Source organism: Thecamonas trahens (genome assembly GCF_000142905.1).
Source record: "Thecamonas trahens ATCC 50062 unplaced genomic scaffold supercont1.20, whole genome shotgun sequence".
Classification (NCBI taxonomy): Eukaryota; order Apusomonadida; family Apusomonadidae; genus Thecamonas; species Thecamonas trahens.
Window position 1 is genome coordinate 455,858 of NW_013657660.1, and position 16,441 is coordinate 472,298.

The 16,441-nt window shown below is 61.7% G+C and overlaps 8 protein-coding genes across 8 annotated transcripts; 3 read left to right on the top strand and 5 right to left on the bottom strand.

Moving 5' to 3' along the window:
• Nucleotides 1–322: 322 nt before the first annotated feature.
• Nucleotides 323–1,264, top strand: AMSG_04752 (uncharacterized protein). The gene has a single exon (XM_013902966.1). The coding sequence runs from the start codon at nt 407–409 to the stop codon at nt 1,076–1,078; it is 672 nt and encodes a 223-aa protein (XP_013758420.1). The 5' UTR covers nt 323–406; the 3' UTR covers nt 1,079–1,264.
• On the bottom strand, nt 1,085–2,933 carry AMSG_04753 (drug/Metabolite transporter superfamily protein). Its single transcript, XM_013902967.1, has 2 exons — nt 2,908–2,933; nt 1,085–2,146 (listed from the first exon to the last, which is right to left on the bottom strand). Exon 2 carries the CDS (start codon nt 2,141–2,143, stop codon nt 1,109–1,111), a length of 1,035 nt encoding a protein of 344 aa, XP_013758421.1. The 5' UTR covers nt 2,144–2,146; nt 2,908–2,933; the 3' UTR covers nt 1,085–1,108.
• A 644-nt stretch (nt 2,934–3,577) lies between these two features.
• Nucleotides 3,578–4,448, top strand: AMSG_04754 (dual specificity protein phosphatase 19; the record flags this gene model as incomplete). Its single annotated transcript, XM_013902968.1, has 1 exon — nt 3,578–4,448. One exon carries the CDS (start codon nt 3,578–3,580, stop codon nt 4,250–4,252), a length of 675 nt encoding a protein of 224 aa, XP_013758422.1. The 3' UTR covers nt 4,253–4,448.
• AMSG_04755 (pumilio domain-containing protein) lies at nt 4,165–6,412 on the bottom strand. Its single transcript, XM_013902969.1, has 2 exons — nt 6,317–6,412; nt 4,165–6,072 (listed from the first exon to the last, which is right to left on the bottom strand). Exons 1-2 carry the CDS (start codon nt 6,387–6,389, stop codon nt 4,292–4,294), a joined length of 1,854 nt encoding a protein of 617 aa, XP_013758423.1. The 5' UTR covers nt 6,390–6,412; the 3' UTR covers nt 4,165–4,291.
• A 1,491-nt stretch (nt 6,413–7,903) lies between these two features.
• AMSG_04756 (uncharacterized protein) lies at nt 7,904–8,713 on the top strand (the record flags this gene model as incomplete). Its single annotated transcript, XM_013902970.1, has 2 exons — nt 7,904–7,971; nt 8,202–8,713. 2 exons carry the CDS (start codon nt 7,904–7,906, stop codon nt 8,653–8,655), a joined length of 522 nt encoding a protein of 173 aa, XP_013758424.1. The 3' UTR covers nt 8,656–8,713.
• AMSG_04757 (condensin complex component SMC3) lies at nt 8,684–12,864 on the bottom strand. Its single transcript, XM_013902971.1, has 2 exons — nt 12,738–12,864; nt 8,684–12,323 (listed from the first exon to the last, which is right to left on the bottom strand). Exons 1-2 carry the CDS (start codon nt 12,826–12,828, stop codon nt 8,731–8,733), a joined length of 3,684 nt encoding a protein of 1,227 aa, XP_013758425.1. The 5' UTR covers nt 12,829–12,864; the 3' UTR covers nt 8,684–8,730.
• Nucleotides 12,865–12,991: 127 nt separating this feature from the next.
• Nucleotides 12,992–15,026, bottom strand: AMSG_04758 (sodium/hydrogen exchanger; the record flags this gene model as incomplete). Its single annotated transcript, XM_013902972.1, has 1 exon — nt 12,992–15,026. The coding sequence occupies exon 1, from the start codon at nt 14,990–14,992 to the stop codon at nt 12,992–12,994; it is 2,001 nt and encodes a 666-aa protein (XP_013758426.1). The 5' UTR covers nt 14,993–15,026.
• A 554-nt stretch (nt 15,027–15,580) lies between these two features.
• Nucleotides 15,581–16,129, bottom strand: AMSG_04759 (uncharacterized protein). Its single transcript, XM_013902973.1, has one exon. It carries the CDS (start codon nt 16,050–16,052, stop codon nt 15,612–15,614), a length of 441 nt encoding a protein of 146 aa, XP_013758427.1. The 5' UTR covers nt 16,053–16,129; the 3' UTR covers nt 15,581–15,611.
• Between the last annotated feature and the right edge of the window lie 312 nt (nt 16,130–16,441).

Genomic DNA, 16,441 nt, shown 5'->3' on the forward strand with positions numbered 1-16,441 from the left:
ATATCACCAATGAACCTCCTCGCCCTGCCTCGGGCTTCACATCACCCATCTTCCGCCTCGGCCGCAACCAATCGTCCAGCAAAGCCAGCGAGTTGCCCAACTCGGCTCGCTGCGACAGCCAGCAAGATCAACCGGCCAACAACCCACCAACTCGCCCTTCCTCACCCTCCGGATCTTGCCAAATCAGAGTACCCGGGCCCCTTTCCTCCAAATCGACTGGTGATCGAGTACGGAGTGTCGGGCGAGTCAGCGAGTTGGCCGACTCAACTCGGGCGTCAGCCGGCAGGGACGAGGACAAGAGCAAGGGCAAAAAGGGGCAAGACACGTCTCGTGAGGAGAGCAAGAGACGAGACGAGCGAGAAGGAAGAGTTGAGAGCAGGAAGGAGGTCAAGGAGGAACACGTAGTATGGACGCGTCTCGGTTTGTCAAGTCGGCCGAGTCGCGGTCTCTGTGGAACTACACGCTCTCGCCCGGGTGGACCGATGCCGAGGTCGACATCCTCACAAAGTGCATGATGAAGTATGGTGTGGGCAATTGGTCGCTGTACAAGAAATTGGGCGTTCTTCCGGGGAAAACAACGGCTCAGCTGAATACTCAGACTCAGCGCTTGCTTGGCCAACAATCGACGGCGGCTTTTACCGGACTCCACATCGATCCAAAGGCTGTCTTCATGGACAACGCCTTGAAGCAGGGCGAGCAGTACGTCCGCAAGTCGGGCGTGCTCATCAACACAGGTGGGCGACTGACTCGGGAGGAGATCGAGGCTCTCCGCCAGCAGAACATGGAAAAGTACGGCATCAAGAAGGAGGTCTACGACGCCATCACCATCCCGACGCCTAACGACGACGCCGCTCTCCTTGCACAGATCGAGGACATCCAGGCTCACAACTACCTCGTCGACGCCAAAATCGAGGTCAAACGCAAGGAGCTCGAGGCCAAGATGGCCCGGGTGCAGCGCATCCGCGACCTCATTGTCGCCAAGGGCGGCACGCTCCCCACACCGCCGGCACCCGCCGAAGACGGGCCAGCGGCGAAGCGGACCAAGACGCTCGACGGGAACGCAGCGGCGTCGAGCTGAGAAGCGTTTGGTACAGTTAATATGATCCATTTACATGCAGTTGTCAAGGATGTCGCGCTCGCCGTTGGCGATCTTGATCTTGAGATGACCGTAGAGAATGACGCCGGCCATTGCGACGGCGACGCCGAGCAGGTTCTTTGCCGCGCCTTCTGCCGATTCGACTTGGGTAAAGAAGAGGAAGCCAAAGGTGAGGACGAGGATGGTCTTGAGGTGGCCGACAACCTGGTAGGTGACCGGCGAGGTCTTGCCGATGAGGGCAAAGGAGACGAGGTTGACCGCAATAGCCCCCAGGCACGAGAGCACGATGAGAATAAAGGCCGGCGCGGTGAGCCGAAAGTTGAGGACCGAGTCCTCGCCAGGCACCTCCACCATGAGGGCCACAAGCAGTGTGAGGACCGACTGGTACGGGGTGATGGCCGCAGTTGCCTGGACCGACGTCACGCCGTACTCGGACTGGCAAGAGCCCTGGTAGATCTGGAACTGGGCGGTGGCAATTGTGGCGGCGAGGCCGTACATGATGCCGGTCGAGCTGATCTGGACGTCGGTGACGGTGGCAATGCCGACGCCGGTCAACAGGATGAGCAGCGCAACCGTGATCTTGCGGGAGATGGTCTCGCCAGTCTTGACAAACTTGAGAACGAGAATGGCCGGGACACAGAGAAGCTTGAACAGCTGGTACGTGCCGAGCGAGTTCGAGTACATGGAGAGGTTCATGAGGCCAATCGAGCCGACACCAAAGGCCGCGATGGAGAGGGAGACGTTGAGCGGGAGTGTCCGGAGCTCGAACCAGCCAAAGACGTTGGCCACGATGCGAAGGAGAACGGCAGTAACCGTCAGATGAAGAAATGTGAGGGTGAAGACGTAGCGGAAGCCAAAGTACTGCATTAGCGACTTGTTGACCAGGATGAGCGAGACGCTCGAGGCGATCGATCCCAAACACAGCAGCGCCACACGAGCCGGCGACAGAGGTGCCGCCGCCACCGTTGTATTGGCTGCCATCTTGCCCTTGGGCTGAGATGGAATGCCCAGCCTAGACTCGATGTCTCCCGTTGAAGAGCCCGACATCACCTGCAAACGTTTGCAACGGTAGGAACCCGAGCCAGAGCGATTCCACCAGCAACCGAGAGTAGTGATGACAAAGGCCGACAGCGAGCACCACAGCATAACCACAATTGTCAACATGCCCATCATCATCATGATTGCCATCCATCACGGCAGCCATCCATCATCATCATCACCGTCATAGTTGTCATAGTTGTCATAGTTGTCGTCATCATCATCATCATCATCACCATCATCATCATCATCACCATCATCATCATCATCATCATCATGAGTACAGAGTCAGGATCCGCCACCCAAACGGATTCCTCATCCCTTCTCCCCACCAGACATGGCGACAGTGACAGCGGCAGAGGCAGCGACAGCGATAATGGCAGAGACCGAGACCAAGAGACCCCCCCCTCCCCCCCCCCACACACACAGAGAGAGAGAGAGAGAGAGATAGCAGAGAGTGCGTGATGTGGTACAAAACCAACAGACTCACACACACATATAGCAACAGTAACCATACCAGCATGTACGCGTTCTACAGCTCAGCCATGACCATGACTACCACCGAGTGGCGGCGAAATGAGGGAGGGCAGGATCGATCCCTTAGCGGGACAGGTTAGCCCCCTTCCCACTCTACCTACCCAGAGCCATGGAGAATGACCACATGACACTATCACACTTAAAACCATACCATGATGTAGTATACAAAGTAAACTACACCATCTGTATATATATAGTGGTCATAACCAACACAATGCACTTTCTCTCATACGTACAAGTTTGGTCCGTGCTGCCGGCAGAGAGCTGTCCAAGCGTCGCACTCGCTCTCCGTCCGCATACCGGCCGGATAGCCGACTCATACGGTCATCATCCGCGTCATCGGATCATCACACCACAGTGACCACCAGGTAGTGTTTGAAGTGAGAGGGCGTGGATGTGGATGTGGAGGTGCAGGGTGCTGGCGGGAGTGGGCGATGGGCTTGGTCGGGGCAAAGGACGGCTCCTGCCGATAGACAGCGCAGCGCGCTCATCCGCTTTGTCAAGCCATCGGTCCACAATGGACGTGATGGAGCCTTTGCAGCGAAAGAAACAGACGCATAGTTGGCCGGCCATGTGTTGATGCATTGCGTGCGAGATGGAGCGGTCTGATCCTCTCCCTGCTCGGCACCGTTCTCGGGCGCACGACGTAGACAACCAGCAACCACACACACACCCTCGCACCAAGCAAGCGCAAGCGCAAGCGCAAGCGCAAGCGCAAACGCGCGAGCGGCTACAATCCAAGCAAAGCGGCTACGCCGATGGTGACTATCACAGGCACAGCGCTAATGTTGACGATTACAACGACTGCACTGATGCTGACAATGACTCACACGGATCACCTCGCCGCAGTCCGGTCTCATCTTCCGAGTCGGACACGAGCACCACTGCACTCCTCGCAGCAGCACGATGGATGGGTTCAAGGCCGCGCTCGCCTCTCGCAAGAGCCAACTGTCACAGGTCGAGACGCGAGTCCGGCGAGCTGATGGACGAGTCCAAGTCGAACGAGTGGCGGTTGACGGTGGCGCTGCGGCGGAGCAGCTCGTGTGCGATGCTGGAGAGACCATTCCCGGCTCTGGAGGCGCGTTCATGGTGGTGGATACTTCGCCCGATGAGGATCTATGTCCTGTGCTGGCGGGCGAGCTGTTTCTCGGCTCTCAGGATGCGGCGTGTAATGTCGATGGCATCGCTGCGGCGGGCGTGGCCGTCATCGTCAACCTGGCTGTCGGCGTCCCGTGCTTCTTTCGCCGCGACGAGGGCGTTGATGGTGGCAACGAGGACGAGCGGCCGGAGATCGAGTACGGCGAGTGGCCGTTGCTGGACCTACCGTCGCAGAGCATCGACGTCATTGTCGACGAGGTCATTCCGTTTATGGCCGCGGCGCTCGATGCAGGTCGGCCGGTGCTTGTCCATTGCAACGCAGGCGTGTCGCGGTCGGCAACGGCAGTCCTCGCCTACCTCATTGTCGAGCGCGGCATGAGCTACGACGAGGCGATGGCGATGGTCCGGGCAGCGCGGCCGGCGAGTAAGCCTAATGCCGGGTTTGACGCTGCACTCCGGGCGCTCGATCGTGAGCGCAGGTAGCGGGAGGAAGGGAGAGGGATGGGCAGGCGGCTTGTGCGTTCACTTGGACAAGCGCTTGGAGATGTGCTTGGCGCCCGGGTTGGAGGCGGCGGCGATGGCGTCGGCGTGCGGGGCGAGGTGGTCGGCGATGACGGAGCCGGTCAGGTCCGACTCGAGGAGCGAGAGGAGGACAAAGTCGGAGCCACGCGAGGTGGCCAACGAGCCCCAGAGGGCACCGTCGTTGCCGGCGGCGTCGGTGAGACGGGCGACGAGAGCAGCGGCAAAGTTAAAGCCAAACTCGGAGGCGGTGTCGGCCTCTGAGGCGCGGACCATGGCCTTGAGGGCGCGCGAGGCGGCAAAGTCAAAGATGTAGCCGGCCGGCTCGCCGTCGTCGCCGTCGGTGAGGACACCGGCGAGGATAGCGTCAACAAGGGCGGCGCGGGCGTCGGCCTGCGAGGCGAGCGACTCGATGGGGGCGGTGACGAGCTCGGCGATGAGGGCGGCCGACGAGGTCTCGCTCAGCGCGGCGTCGACAGACTCGGTGGCTGCGGCAAACAGCGGGGCGGCAAACTTCTGCAGCAGCTGGGCCTGGATGAGCTCGGGCGACTTCTTGGAGTAGTGCTTGGGCTCCGAGGCGCCGGCTTCGTCGCCAGAGCGGTTGCCCCTGGTCAGGCTGAGGATGTACATCTGCCACGGCGCGAGATGCTGCGGCTTGCAAAGGGCGAGGATGTTGGTAAAGACGCGCGAGGCAAACGGGTCGCAGACGAGCTCGGCAAGGCTCGGCGGGGTCTCGCCGCCGGGCGCGGCGGGGGCCTCGACAAGCTCCTTGAGCAGGGTCTTGTAGGTGAGGACGGTATCGTCGATGACGGTGAGGGCGCGGATGAGGACGAGGTGGCCGTACTCCTCCATGGCGATGCGGGCGACAAAACCCTTGAACGAGCGCACAATGGCCTTGCGGTCCTTGGTCGTTCCATGCGAGATGGCGAGGATGGCGGCCCGGGCGCCCGGAGCAGTGTGCATGACCTCGACGAGCGAGTCGCGGACCGACTCGATCATGGCTGCCCGCTGGGTCTCGGTGGCGTTGAGCAGGTACTGCTCGAGGGCCACGTGTGCGAGCGTCGAGTTGAGCGTGCCCTTGTGGACAACGACGTTGATGGTCTTGGCGAGGTACTCCATGACCGGGCCGGCCTTGGCCGGGTACTTAGCCAACAGGCGGGCCAGCTGCGAGTGGAAGAGCGGCAGGTTCGGCTGGGCCTTGGCGGCCTTGGCAGCGTCGTCCTCAACCTCGACCGCGCTCGACGACTCGCCGGGGAAGATGAGCTCAAACTTGGGCGCGTACAGCTCGGACATCATGTCGGCCTGCTGGTGCGAGTTGGCGTAGAGGCAGTAGATGCGATCGAGGACAATCGAGGCCGTCCGGTGGGTGAGGAGCTTGCGGACCGAGCCCCTGATCTCCTCCAGCAGCTGCTTCAGCTGCGGCTTGCGGAGGTAGCCAAGGCAGGCGCGGACCACAAAGTGGCCGTACGGCGAGCACATGAGCTCGGCAAGTTGACCCTGGAGCTCGCCAAAGATCTCGAGCCGCTGCGGCTCAGATCCGGCCTTGAGTGCCCACTGAACGACGCGTGAGCCATCATGCTTTGCAGCAAACGACATGACCTGACCACGGAGCAGAGTCATCAGCTCTTCCACAAGCTTGAAGCGCTTCTCCCCCGAAATCGCCGTCGCCCCAGGACGAACCCGCTCCCAGATAGCCTTTGCCCTGGCCACGGCATCACCGTGGGCGCGAGCATTCTTGCGGTTCTTCTTGAGCTCCTTCTGTTCGAGACGCTTCTGTTTCTTGCCTACAAACCCAACCACGATATAGAACCACCACCATAGTATCATCATATAGCATAAACTGTGAGTAATATCATCCCTACCTTGCCTATCCCCCCCGCTAAGCTCACCACCAGCTCTTCGTCCTGGGATGATTAGATGCGACACGGATCCTGGCAGACACCGAGTGGGGGTGCAGGCAAGGGGCATGGGAGCCGGTATGAAGAAAGAAATGCGCAAAGTTTGTTGGTAAGGAAAGTCTGTACGTACGCTCCTCCACAGTCTCCTCTTCAACTTCACGCTTGCGCTTAATAACAGTCCCTGCGGCCTTCTTGAACACCATGGCCAAATGTGGTGTGAGTGAGAGAGAGGATGGTTGCTCCGTCGCTCCTCGCCACCAATCGATGGCATCGTCCCATCTCGCCAACGCTCCCCCCCCCCACCCGGCTCTGTTTGCAAATTTATCGTTGCTCCATTGATTATTTTCTCGATCGTGGTTGCGCTCACTCGATCGGGTAGAGAGGATACGGGGCTGGGCGAGCTGATGGAAGGTGTTGGTAGAGGGCAAGTGTGTGTGTTTGTGTGTGTGTGTGTGTGTGTGTCTTTGCGGCGGGAGGATCAGACTGATGAGGTTGGTAGTGGTTGATGAGGAGTCAGGAAGAGGGCAGGGTGAGCGGATCGGGATGGTATTGAGGGATCAATGTGTTGGGGGCGGGGTGGGGCGGGGGGGTGGGTGGGTTGGCGGGGTTGCCTGTGTGTGGAGGGTTGTGGGAGTTGTTGGGCTGTGCAAGCTCCCTACACCCATCCATCACAACCTCAATAGTCTTTCAACAGGCACCCAAACTAGTCATCTAATGCTGATCGCATGAGGAACCCTCCATTCCTTCCCTCTCACTGTACTTGGAATCAAGCCGCATCACGCTGCCTCCGATCAAGCTCGGTAGCTTGGCCGGTATCGGCACAGGGAAGACAGGCAAGCGTGGCGGTGGGGGGGGGGGGTGGGGGGTGAGCCTCAATCAACAAAAAAATAGTCACTAGCCACGTCATATTCAGCAAATGACGATGGTTGTCATTGGCATTGAAGCAAAATATGCGGAAGCGGAAGCGGGAGCAAGTGGCGGCGGCGTCAGCGGTGTGCTTGCAGCACTCGACTCGACTCAAACTGCGTGGAGGAGGAAGAGAGCGAGGGAGAGGGAGGTAGAGGAGGGATTGAGAGAGAGAAAGAGAGAGAGATAGGGATACAGAGGGGATTTAAGGAGATAGAGTTGTATTGGGGAGAAGGACAACATCATGCCTAGCCCGCGTACGTGCGACTGTGCGCTGTGTGGACTGTCCTTTACGCGAGAGTCCAACTTGCTCCGCCACATGGCCACCGTTCATGGTGATGGCGTTGGCCATGTTTGCTCAGAGTGTGGCAAGCGATTTTCAAGAAGGGATACTCTTGAACGTCACAAGGTCTCGGTTCATGGTCATGCATCGGGTTCATCCTCTCGTCCTCAGTGTCCTGTCTGCTTCAAGTATTACTCGAGAGTCTCTTCGCTCAAGCGTCACATCGCCTCGTTTCATCCCGAGTACAAGGCCGGTGCTGCCGCGGCGCTCAGGACCAAACCATCGGCTTCATCTGCTACCACTTCTACTTCTCGTTCGACTCCATCATCGACCTCGGCTCGCTCGCAGCCCTCGGCCCAACCGTCTACACCTCCTACATTAGCATCTCCTCATCCGCTGCCTACCTCTGCTCCGCCGCCGTCATCAACTCCGTACGCCTCGTCGTCGGCCGCTGCGCCTCCTCCGTCACACATCCTGCCGCAACTTCCGGCAGCTGCTGCGGTTGAGGGTCCACCGGCTCTTCTGGCCATGCTCCCGGTTCCATCGGCCGTCTCGGCGGCGGCAACGTCATCGCCATCGGACGCTGCATCGACGCTGTCACAGCTCGCGAGCCATCCGCATGGGCTCGGCTGTAGCCACGACCACGGCCACGCCCACGGCCATATCCACGACCACGGCTATGCCCATGGCTGTGCCCACGGCCATGCCCACGGCCATGCCCACGGCCATGCCCACGGTCATTCCCACGACCATGCCCACGGCCATGCCCACGGCCATGCCCACGGCCATGGCACGGCGACCATGTGGATGCCCTGGTCGACGGCAGGCTGGTTCATCTCTGCCGCGGGACCGACGAGGCTGCCAATGGCGCGAGCAGGTGTAGTCAGGCCGACGAGTCGGCGGCCAAGACGGCGGATGCCGGTGCAAGTGGAGAGAACGTCGATAGCTCACTCTGGCGGCTTGATCCCGGCTACCACGCCCACATCCACGAGCTCTTTCCGCTCCCTCTCGACTCTGGGAGCGAGGTGACGACGGCCAACCTGGAGCTGCCGTCGGACCACATCCACGGGCCCAACTGCGGCCACGCCCGCATTCTCCACGACGATCACTTTGACTACCTCGTCGACTCGTGGCTCCACCACGTTGAGACTGGCGTCGACGAGTTCCACGGGCGTGTTCCGGATCTAACTCCGCTCCCGCTTCCGCCCGTCTGCTCCACCGCTCCGCCGCCGAGCCCGAACATTCCGCCTCTCCCGCCGCCGCCGACGTCGCGACGGTGAGCTAGGCTCGCCTGCACTGCGGTGTACGTGTACAGGTTAAATTGTGTCTTTTCTGCTTTGTCCAGGACTCTCGCGCTACGCTTCCTGGGCCATGATGCCAGCGATAAAGTCCTTGGCGGTCTCCTGGTCGACCTGCTGGATGGTGGAGACCTTTGCGGTCTTCGAGTAGACGACCTGGTAGAACTGGTGGGCGACGTCGAGCATTTCCGGGCGGAAGGTGGTGGTGATGAACTGCGCCGAGTGCGAGGCGGCCTGCTTGGAGATGAGGGTGGCGACGGCAGTCCGATGGGCGGCGTCGAGCGCCGAGTCGATCTCGTCAAAGAGATAGAACGGCGCGGGATCGGTCCGCTGAATGGCAAAGATGAGGGCGAGGGCGACGACCGACTTTTGCCCGCCGGAGAGCTGCGAGATGGAAAAGGTCTCGCCAGCGCCGGTGAACGAGACCTTCATGGCCACGCCGACGTACTTGCGGATGCGCTCGGGGCCCTCACCAGCGGCCTTGCCCTTGGCCGCCGACGCCTTGCTCGACCGCGAGGTCGGGCGGTTCTCGTCCATGGGCGCGAGGCCCGAGTCGTCGTCGCTGTCCGAGGCGACGTCGTCGGCGCCGTCGTCGGTGAGCATGACCAGCGAGGCCTTGCCCGACGGAACGAGCTCGCGGAAGACCTGCGCAAAGTGCATGGCCACGCCCTTGAACGTCCGCTGGATGGCCTCGTCCTTGCGCTCGTCGAGGCTATCGATGAGCTCGCGGATCGAGGCTGCGCCCTCGTCGAGGACCGCCTTGCGCTCGCGGAGCGACTTGCGCTGCTCGTTGAACGAGATGTACTGGTCGAGCGCCTTCTTGTTCACGTGGTTGTACTTGGTCAGCTTGCGGTTGACGCCGTGCAGCTTGCGGAGCAGCGTCTTGGCGTTGACGTTTTCGTACTTGTCAAAGGCCTCGCCGGGCAGCGAGCCGAGCTCGCGGATCTTGCGCGTTGCTTCCTCGCGCGAGGCCAGCAGGACCGACCGCTTTTGCAGGATGCGCTCCATGGCCTGGGCCTGCTCATCGACCGTAGTCCGGTGGATCCGGTCGGCGGCGCGGAGCTTCTCGACCTGCGTCCGCAGCTCGGCCTCGCTCTTGGCGGCGGCGTCGCGGGCGGTGGCAAGCTCGGCGGCGCGGGCCTCGGCCGTCTCGGCCGCCTTGGTCGCCGCCGCAAGCTCCGCTTCCAGCGACGCCGCGTCTTCCTCCTGCGCCTCCAGCCGAACGCCGTCGAGCTCCTGCTCGAGCTCGGTTGCCCGCTTCCGCAGGTGGTTCGCCAGCGTCGACGACAGCTCGGCCTTCTCCAGCTCGAGCTGGGCACGGGTCGATGACGCCGCGAGCAACTGCGCTTGCAGGTCCGCCAGCCGCGACTCGGCGGCGTCAAGCGCAGCCTTGTCGTCGGCCGTGAGCGCCGAGACAAGCGGCGTGCCGAGCTCGGCGCGGAGCGCAGCGGTCTCCTCGTCGAGCCGGGCGAGCTCGGCCTGGACCGATGCCAGCGAGTCGACAACCGCCGACGCCGACGTGACCGACGCCGTCGACTGGGCCACCACCGACGCCAGCTCGTCCTGGGCCCGGCGGTGTGCGTCGAGCGCGTCGGCACGGCTGGCCTGCACCTGCTGCGCCTGAGAGAGAAGGCTGGTGACCTTGGCGTCGAGCTCGACAGCCGCTGCCTTGGCCTCGGCCGCAGACGCCTTGAGCGCCGACGACTCGGCGCGGGCGGCACGGACCTGGGCCATCGCCACCAGACGGCTCCGCTTCTTGTCGGTGTATCCGCCCGAGAGCGCACCCTTGCGCGAGACCTTGTCACCGTCAAGCGTGACGCAGTCGACCGAGGCCGACGCCGCAAAGTGGGCAGCAATGTCGAGCGAGCGGCAGACGAGCGCCCGGCCAAACACGTTGCGCATGGCAGGCTCAAACACATTCTCAAACGAGAGCTGGTCGAGGAGCGGAAGCGCATCGTCCGAGACCGGCAGCGGCGGAATGTTGTTGACAAGCCGCGAGAGCGGCATGAACGTGACCCGGCCCGACTTTTCGCGGTTCATGACGTGGAGGACCTGGGCGGCAACCTCGTCGTCGTCGACAACCACGTTGAAGAGCGACGAGCCGCCGATGGCCTCGACGGCAGCCATAAACTCGTCCGAGCAAGCAAAGAGCTCAATGAGCGGGCCGTGGACACCGGCGATGCCGTGCTGCGCCGCAATGCGCGAGACAGACTGGACGCCATTCCATGCCGCGCCCGACATCGACGATCGCAGCAGCCGCTCAGCCGACGCCGCCTTGGCCGCCGCAGCCTCCAGCTCCTTACCCATCCGGGCCTCGACCCGCCACGCCTCCTTCCGCGCGTTGGTCGCCTCGTCGCGCTCGGCCTTGATCCGCGCCAGCTCGGCGTTGAACGACTCCATCTTGCCCGCCGTCTCGGCAATGACCGCCTTGAGCGCAGTCCGGCGCGTGGCCACGTCATCCGCCGCCGTGCTCTGGGCGGCAACCTCGGCCTCGAGGCTTGCCACCTGGTCGCGCTTCGACGCGACGAGTGCGTCCATGGTCTCGAGCTCGGCCTGGATCCATGCGTCGCGCTCCGCCGGCGACGAAAACTGCCGCGAGCGACCCGACTTGGCGTAGAGCGCGTCGACAGCAACCTTGACCGACGCCTCCTGGGCCGCCAGCGCCGCCTCCTCGGCCTTGACGGCCTCAAACTCGGGTTCGACTACCGCAAGCCGGGCCTCGGCAGCCTGAATGCTGCGGGTGAGCTCGTCGAGCTCTGTGCGCATAGCGGCAAAACGCTGGGCCTTGGTCGAGCCCGAGCGCAGAGCGTCGGCGACCCGGAGCTCGAGGCGAGCCTTGTTTTCCAGCGCATCGGTCCGCTCGTCGCTGGCGGCCTTGAGCTTAGCCTTGAGCTCCTCGAGCTTGCCCCCCAGCGCCGCGAGCTCGGCCTCGCGCGCCGCCAGCAGCTCGCTGTCGTCGGCTGACGCCCGGTGGTTGGTCTCGGCGAGCTCGACTTGCTCCTGGCGGGTGAGCTCGAGCGCCTCGAGCTCGGCAACTGCAGCCTTGAGGTCGCCATTGTAGATGGCGTACTCGAGGCAGCGGCGGTCTTTGTCGAGCTCCTGGTACTCGGCGAGCTCTTTCTTCTCGGCTTCGAGCTCGGCGAGGCGCTCCTCGATGTACTTGAGTACGTCGGCAATCTTGGTGCGGCGCTCGTCAGTGTCCTCCATGATCTCGATCGACTGCGCCCGCGACTCGTCGTACACCCGTGTTCCGGCCACCTCCTTGAGGAGGTCCAGCCGCGCGTTGTCCTTCATCATCGAGAGGGCGGCAATGCGTCCCTGGCGGACAATGTAGTACGGGTTCGACCGCGAGAAGCCGGCAGACTCGAGCATCGAGTTGATCTCGGCCCGCGACGTGTTCTTCTTGTCCACAAAGTACTCGTCCTTCTTCTGCCCAATCGTCCGCCGAATGACCACTTCGTCGCGATCCACAGGGAACCGCTCGTCCGAGTTGTCAAACGTCAACTCCACAAAGGCCGACATGACCGCAAGACCGGCACCCTCATGAAGCATAGCCACCCGCTGCTCCTGCGAGAGGCTCTGGTACTCGTCAGAGAGCACAAACTCGATGGCAAAGAAGAAGTTCGACTTGCCAGACCCATTCTCTCCCACTGTTCACACCCAGCGTCCGCCCGCCCATCTCCTGTGAGTCGTTCTGTTGATGACCGAGTGTGTCCTTGGGCGTCCTCGCTCGCTCAAGATCAACCAGCGTTGGGGGGGGGGGGGGGGTGGCGAACAGCCTCTGTGGCTGCGTATGGGAGAGCTACGCGGAGGGAGAACAAGCGTACGGCGTGTTGCCTCTAGTGTACATGTGATGTGCGCTTGTGGGGCGTGGGGGAGTATGCGTGCGTGTGTGGGGGGGTGGACGGTTGTGGGGAGGGAGGGAGGGGGAGGTGGGGGAGGTGAAAAGGGTCGTGATTCCGTTTTTCCGGTTCTACGACCTTTTTCCGACCCCCCCTACCATAGGCATAGAAAACATAATGCATATATAACACGGAGAAGGGCAGAGTCATGCCCCAACGTACCAACAACGTTGTGCTGTGACGAGAATGGCGCTACGCGTGTTAGGTCCTTGTAGGACTTGAAGCCCTGGAGCGTGATCGCCTTGATGTGCATCGTCCAGCAGCCAGAGGATTCTACCAATCGAGACGAGCGTTAACTGTTGAGTGACGAGTGGCGGGCGGCGGGCGGCGGATGCCTGGCAACGGGGGGGAGGGCGGCGAGGCGGATGGTGTCAGATGATCGAGAACTGTAGTGACTACTGCGGTTACAGCTGCGGCTAGAACTCGGGTGGAGAGTAAAAGGAGGTGGGGATGTTGGCCAGATCGTCAGAGTCTGAGCGGTTGCGAGCAAGGCTGTGGCTCGAGTACTCTGCCGAGGTTGAGGGCTCTGCCGAGGGTGGGGACGAGGGGGAGGACAGTGCGCCGGCTTCGTAGGTGGCATCAGCGCCATCAGTGGCGGGCTGGTGAGTGGAATGCGGCAGCAGCGGCGCTTCGACGTAGTCAAAGCCGTGAGCGTCAGAGGGAGAGGACGAGGAGGCCGAGCCAGATGAGAGGCGATTGAGCGAGGGCGGGACGTAGTCGCCGGTGGCGTTGCTCGCGCGCTGCTCTGCGAGGAGGACGGCGAGGGCCGGGTCGGACGAAGAAACGCCCTCGGAGATGGCAGTAGGGACAAGCGAGGCCGGGACGAGCTCGAGCTCGTGGTTGAACTCGATGAGGTGGCACGGCGCGTTCGGGTTGTACTTGTTCGAGACAAGCGGGAGGATGATGCGCTTGTCGAGGGAGCGCCAGCACTCGGCAGTGGCGGAGCGGTAGCGAGCGCGGCGCGAGGTGGAGCGGCGGGCGGAGGAGGAGGCGACGGCAACGGAGCGGCGGCCGTCGAGGCCGCCGAGAACGTTGGCGGCCTCGGCCGCTTGGCGGGAGGATGAGGCGACCAGCGGGGTGTTCCGAGAGGCGCTGTTGTGCTCGGCAACGTCGTGCATCTCGTAGTCGCCGTCGCGCGGCGAGGAGGCTGGGCGGCCGCCGGCCGCCGAGCCGTTGAGGCCGAGCAGCTTGAGAAGCGGACCCATGGTGCCGCCGGTAAAGATAGTGGCGACGACGACACCATGGGTGGTGGCGACCAGGAGCGGGCGGGAGCTGGTGGGCAAAGTGAGGGCGAGCGCGTACGAAACGGCACCGCGGAGGCCAGCAGCCCACATGACCATCTGCATGGCCGGAGTGATCTTGGTCTTGCGGCCGCAGTTGAGGGCGGCCGAGAGAGGGACAACGTTGGCGGCGCGGCCGATGAGACAGGCCATAAAGCAGGCGACAATAAAGATGGGTTCGTAGGCGCGCTCAAAGGTAAAGGCAGAGAGGCCGAGGTAGGCAAAGATGACGGTCTCTGCGAGCTCGGCGAGCGAGCGGAACATGAAGATGCAGCCCTCCTGACCCTTGGATGAGAGGTTGTACCATGCGTAGTGGCGCACGCTTGCGCCAAAGGCAAAGACTGCGGTGATGCCCGAGAGCTGCGAGGCACCAGCGAGGAGATAGGTGGCAAAGGCTGTCAGCAGCAGGATGGTGGCCTCCATGGTGGGGAAGAGGTACAGCCGGGCGTGCTTGGTGCCAAAGGCGAGGGCGATGGCGGCGAGAGTGCCAAAGACAACAGAGCCGACAAGGACCACTACAAACTGGACAAAGGCCAAGGTGAGCGTGCCGGCAGTGACAGGATCGTCGACGTACTGCAGCAGAGCGCCAAAGAGGACAATGGCAACAGCGTCGTTCATGACCGACTCGCCAAAGACGAGCGAGTCGAGCGTCTTGTCGGCATCAAGGGTGTGGAAGATAGCAAGCGTAGAGACCGGATCGGTAGCCGAGATGAGAGAGCCAAACAAGAGAGCCTCCACGATGGAGAGCTGCTTGTCAGCGGCGAGACCGAAAGAAGCAGCCCAAGCGAAGAGGCCAACGACAACGGTAGAGATGATGGTGCCGGGAATGGCGAAGGTCATGATGGAGCCCAAGTTTGCGAAAAAGGCTTTGGCATGGAGACCAAAGCCCGACTCAAAGATCAAAGGCGGCAAGAGGAGTGTGGTAAACACGCTCGAGTTGAACTCGGTCATCGAGGCAGATGCTCTTGGCGCCGTCCACCGCAAGAGAGCGCCTGCGAGCATACCCAGAACAATGACGGCTCCAGAAGGCGGGACAATGGTAACAGCCGATGCCTTGAGAAGGTATGACACAATGTATGCAACAAGAACAAGTAGCGTGAGAAGTCCTGTTTGTAGGTCGATGGTCTCCTCTGTCATGGCGGTGGCCAGGTAGGTGGGTGTCACCGTGGTGGAGTCAGGTGGTGGCGTTCTCCATCGAGCATCATCGCCCACCATCCATTGCCAACTCGCTCCATAGACGCCACATCCTCCTCACCTTGATGTTGATCGATGTGTAGACGGCGATAGAAGGATGGAAGGATGGACTGGTCGCTCGACGGGGGACGATGAGGGCACGAGGTGACGGCGTGTGTAGAGTGTGAGACGTGTGCGGCGGAGTTTTATTTGATCTCTGGATTGAAACTGGAGATGATGAAGACGCCAGCTTGAACAGTGGCAAAGGTTAAGTTTATGCATGCTCATGGAGATGATGTCTTGGCTAATGGCTAGTGTAGATCATGTGCACACGTTGTGGTTGTTTTCGGGAGAATCGGAGAGTGTGGAAGAGTGTGGGGCTGTGTGAAGCTGCATGATGGTCCGTACAGCTGGCTGGTGCGCCGCGCAGGCGTGCGAGATCTGCAGCTGCACCTCATGCTCGCTGCATCGGGCCCGCTGCAATGTCTCCACCACCATCTAGCCTGGATCCAGTCGTGAGCGGCTGCGTGCTGATGGGGTTTAGTGGCTGTCGGCCGTTCTACATGGACGGGCCAGGCCGCAGCTACGGGTAGGCAATGTTCTCGCCAAAGCCGGTGACCTCGGTGAAGAGGAAGCCATGGGGCGCGGTAGCGTTTGCAATCATCGAGTAGGTGTTGTAGCCGGTGGCGATGAGCTCCTTGCCGGCGGGGCTAATGGAGACAAGGTACTTTGCCAGAGCGCGAGTCTCGCCGTTGTAGATGAACTCGGACTGGTACGAGTACGCGCCGAGCTTTGCAAACGAGGTGTACTGAGAGCAAAAGGTAGCGATGGTGGCCGGGCCAGTAAAGGCATTGCCCTGCGGACCGTAGATCACTCCATCATCCGTCCACAACGAGCCAAACTGCTCGCACTCGCCCGAGAGCAGCAGCTCCTTGTACTCTATCATGAGCGAGTCCGTAGTTGCCGAGGCGGCAGCGAAAAGGGCAGCAAGAGCGAGAGCAACGATAACGAAGCGCATCACCATCTATATTTGGTAAGCAAGAGTGGTGTATGTGTGCTTGTGTTTGTGCGTGCGTGTGTGTGTGTGTGGTTGACACGTGTGCGTGCGTGCTTGTGTGTGTGTGTGTGTGCGCGTGGTGTCTGCTGTTTTGCCGTCATCTCGTGTGCGGAGCATGGTGCGGACCTTGAAGCGGGCTAAGATGCGGAGAGGAATGCGATATCCAATCCCATGCCCCCCTTTCCAGCGAGATGTGATTAGGGTGACGCCGGCTGATGTGGTGACCCATCATCCCCCGACCCATCCCCCCAGCGTACGCCGCAATTACGCCCTTTGCAGCTTGGGCTCCACAATATGGGCCTAACTTTGGGCGGGAACACCATTAGGGGCCGCGCCAAAGTACACGAAAATCAAAG

What these genes read in the sequence shown, in the direction of transcription:
- AMSG_04752 (XM_013902966.1), top strand. Translation starts at nt 407, where the DNA reads ATGGACGCGTCTCGGTTTGTCAAGTCGGCCGAGTCGCGGTCTCTGTGG.
- AMSG_04753 (XM_013902967.1), bottom strand. Translation starts at nt 2,143, where the DNA reads ATGTCGGGCTCTTCAACGGGAGACATCGAGTCTAGGCTGGGCATTCCA.
- AMSG_04755 (XM_013902969.1), bottom strand. Translation starts at nt 6,389, where the DNA reads ATGGTGTTCAAGAAGGCCGCAGGGACTGTTATTAAGCGCAAGCGTGAA. An exon ending in AGAGGAGACTGTGGAGGAGC is followed by an intron (nt 6,073 to 6,316) that starts GTACGTACAGAC and finishes TTGGGTTTGTAG; the next exon opens with GCAAGAAACAGAAGCGTCTC.
- AMSG_04757 (XM_013902971.1), bottom strand. Translation starts at nt 12,828, where the DNA reads ATGCACATCAAGGCGATCACGCTCCAGGGCTTCAAGTCCTACAAGGAC. An exon ending in GTCACAGCACAACGTTGTTG is followed by an intron (nt 12,324 to 12,737) that starts GTACGTTGGGGC and finishes GGGTGTGAACAG; the next exon opens with TGGGAGAGAATGGGTCTGGC.
- AMSG_04759 (XM_013902973.1), bottom strand. Translation starts at nt 16,052, where the DNA reads ATGGTGATGCGCTTCGTTATCGTTGCTCTCGCTCTTGCTGCCCTTTTC.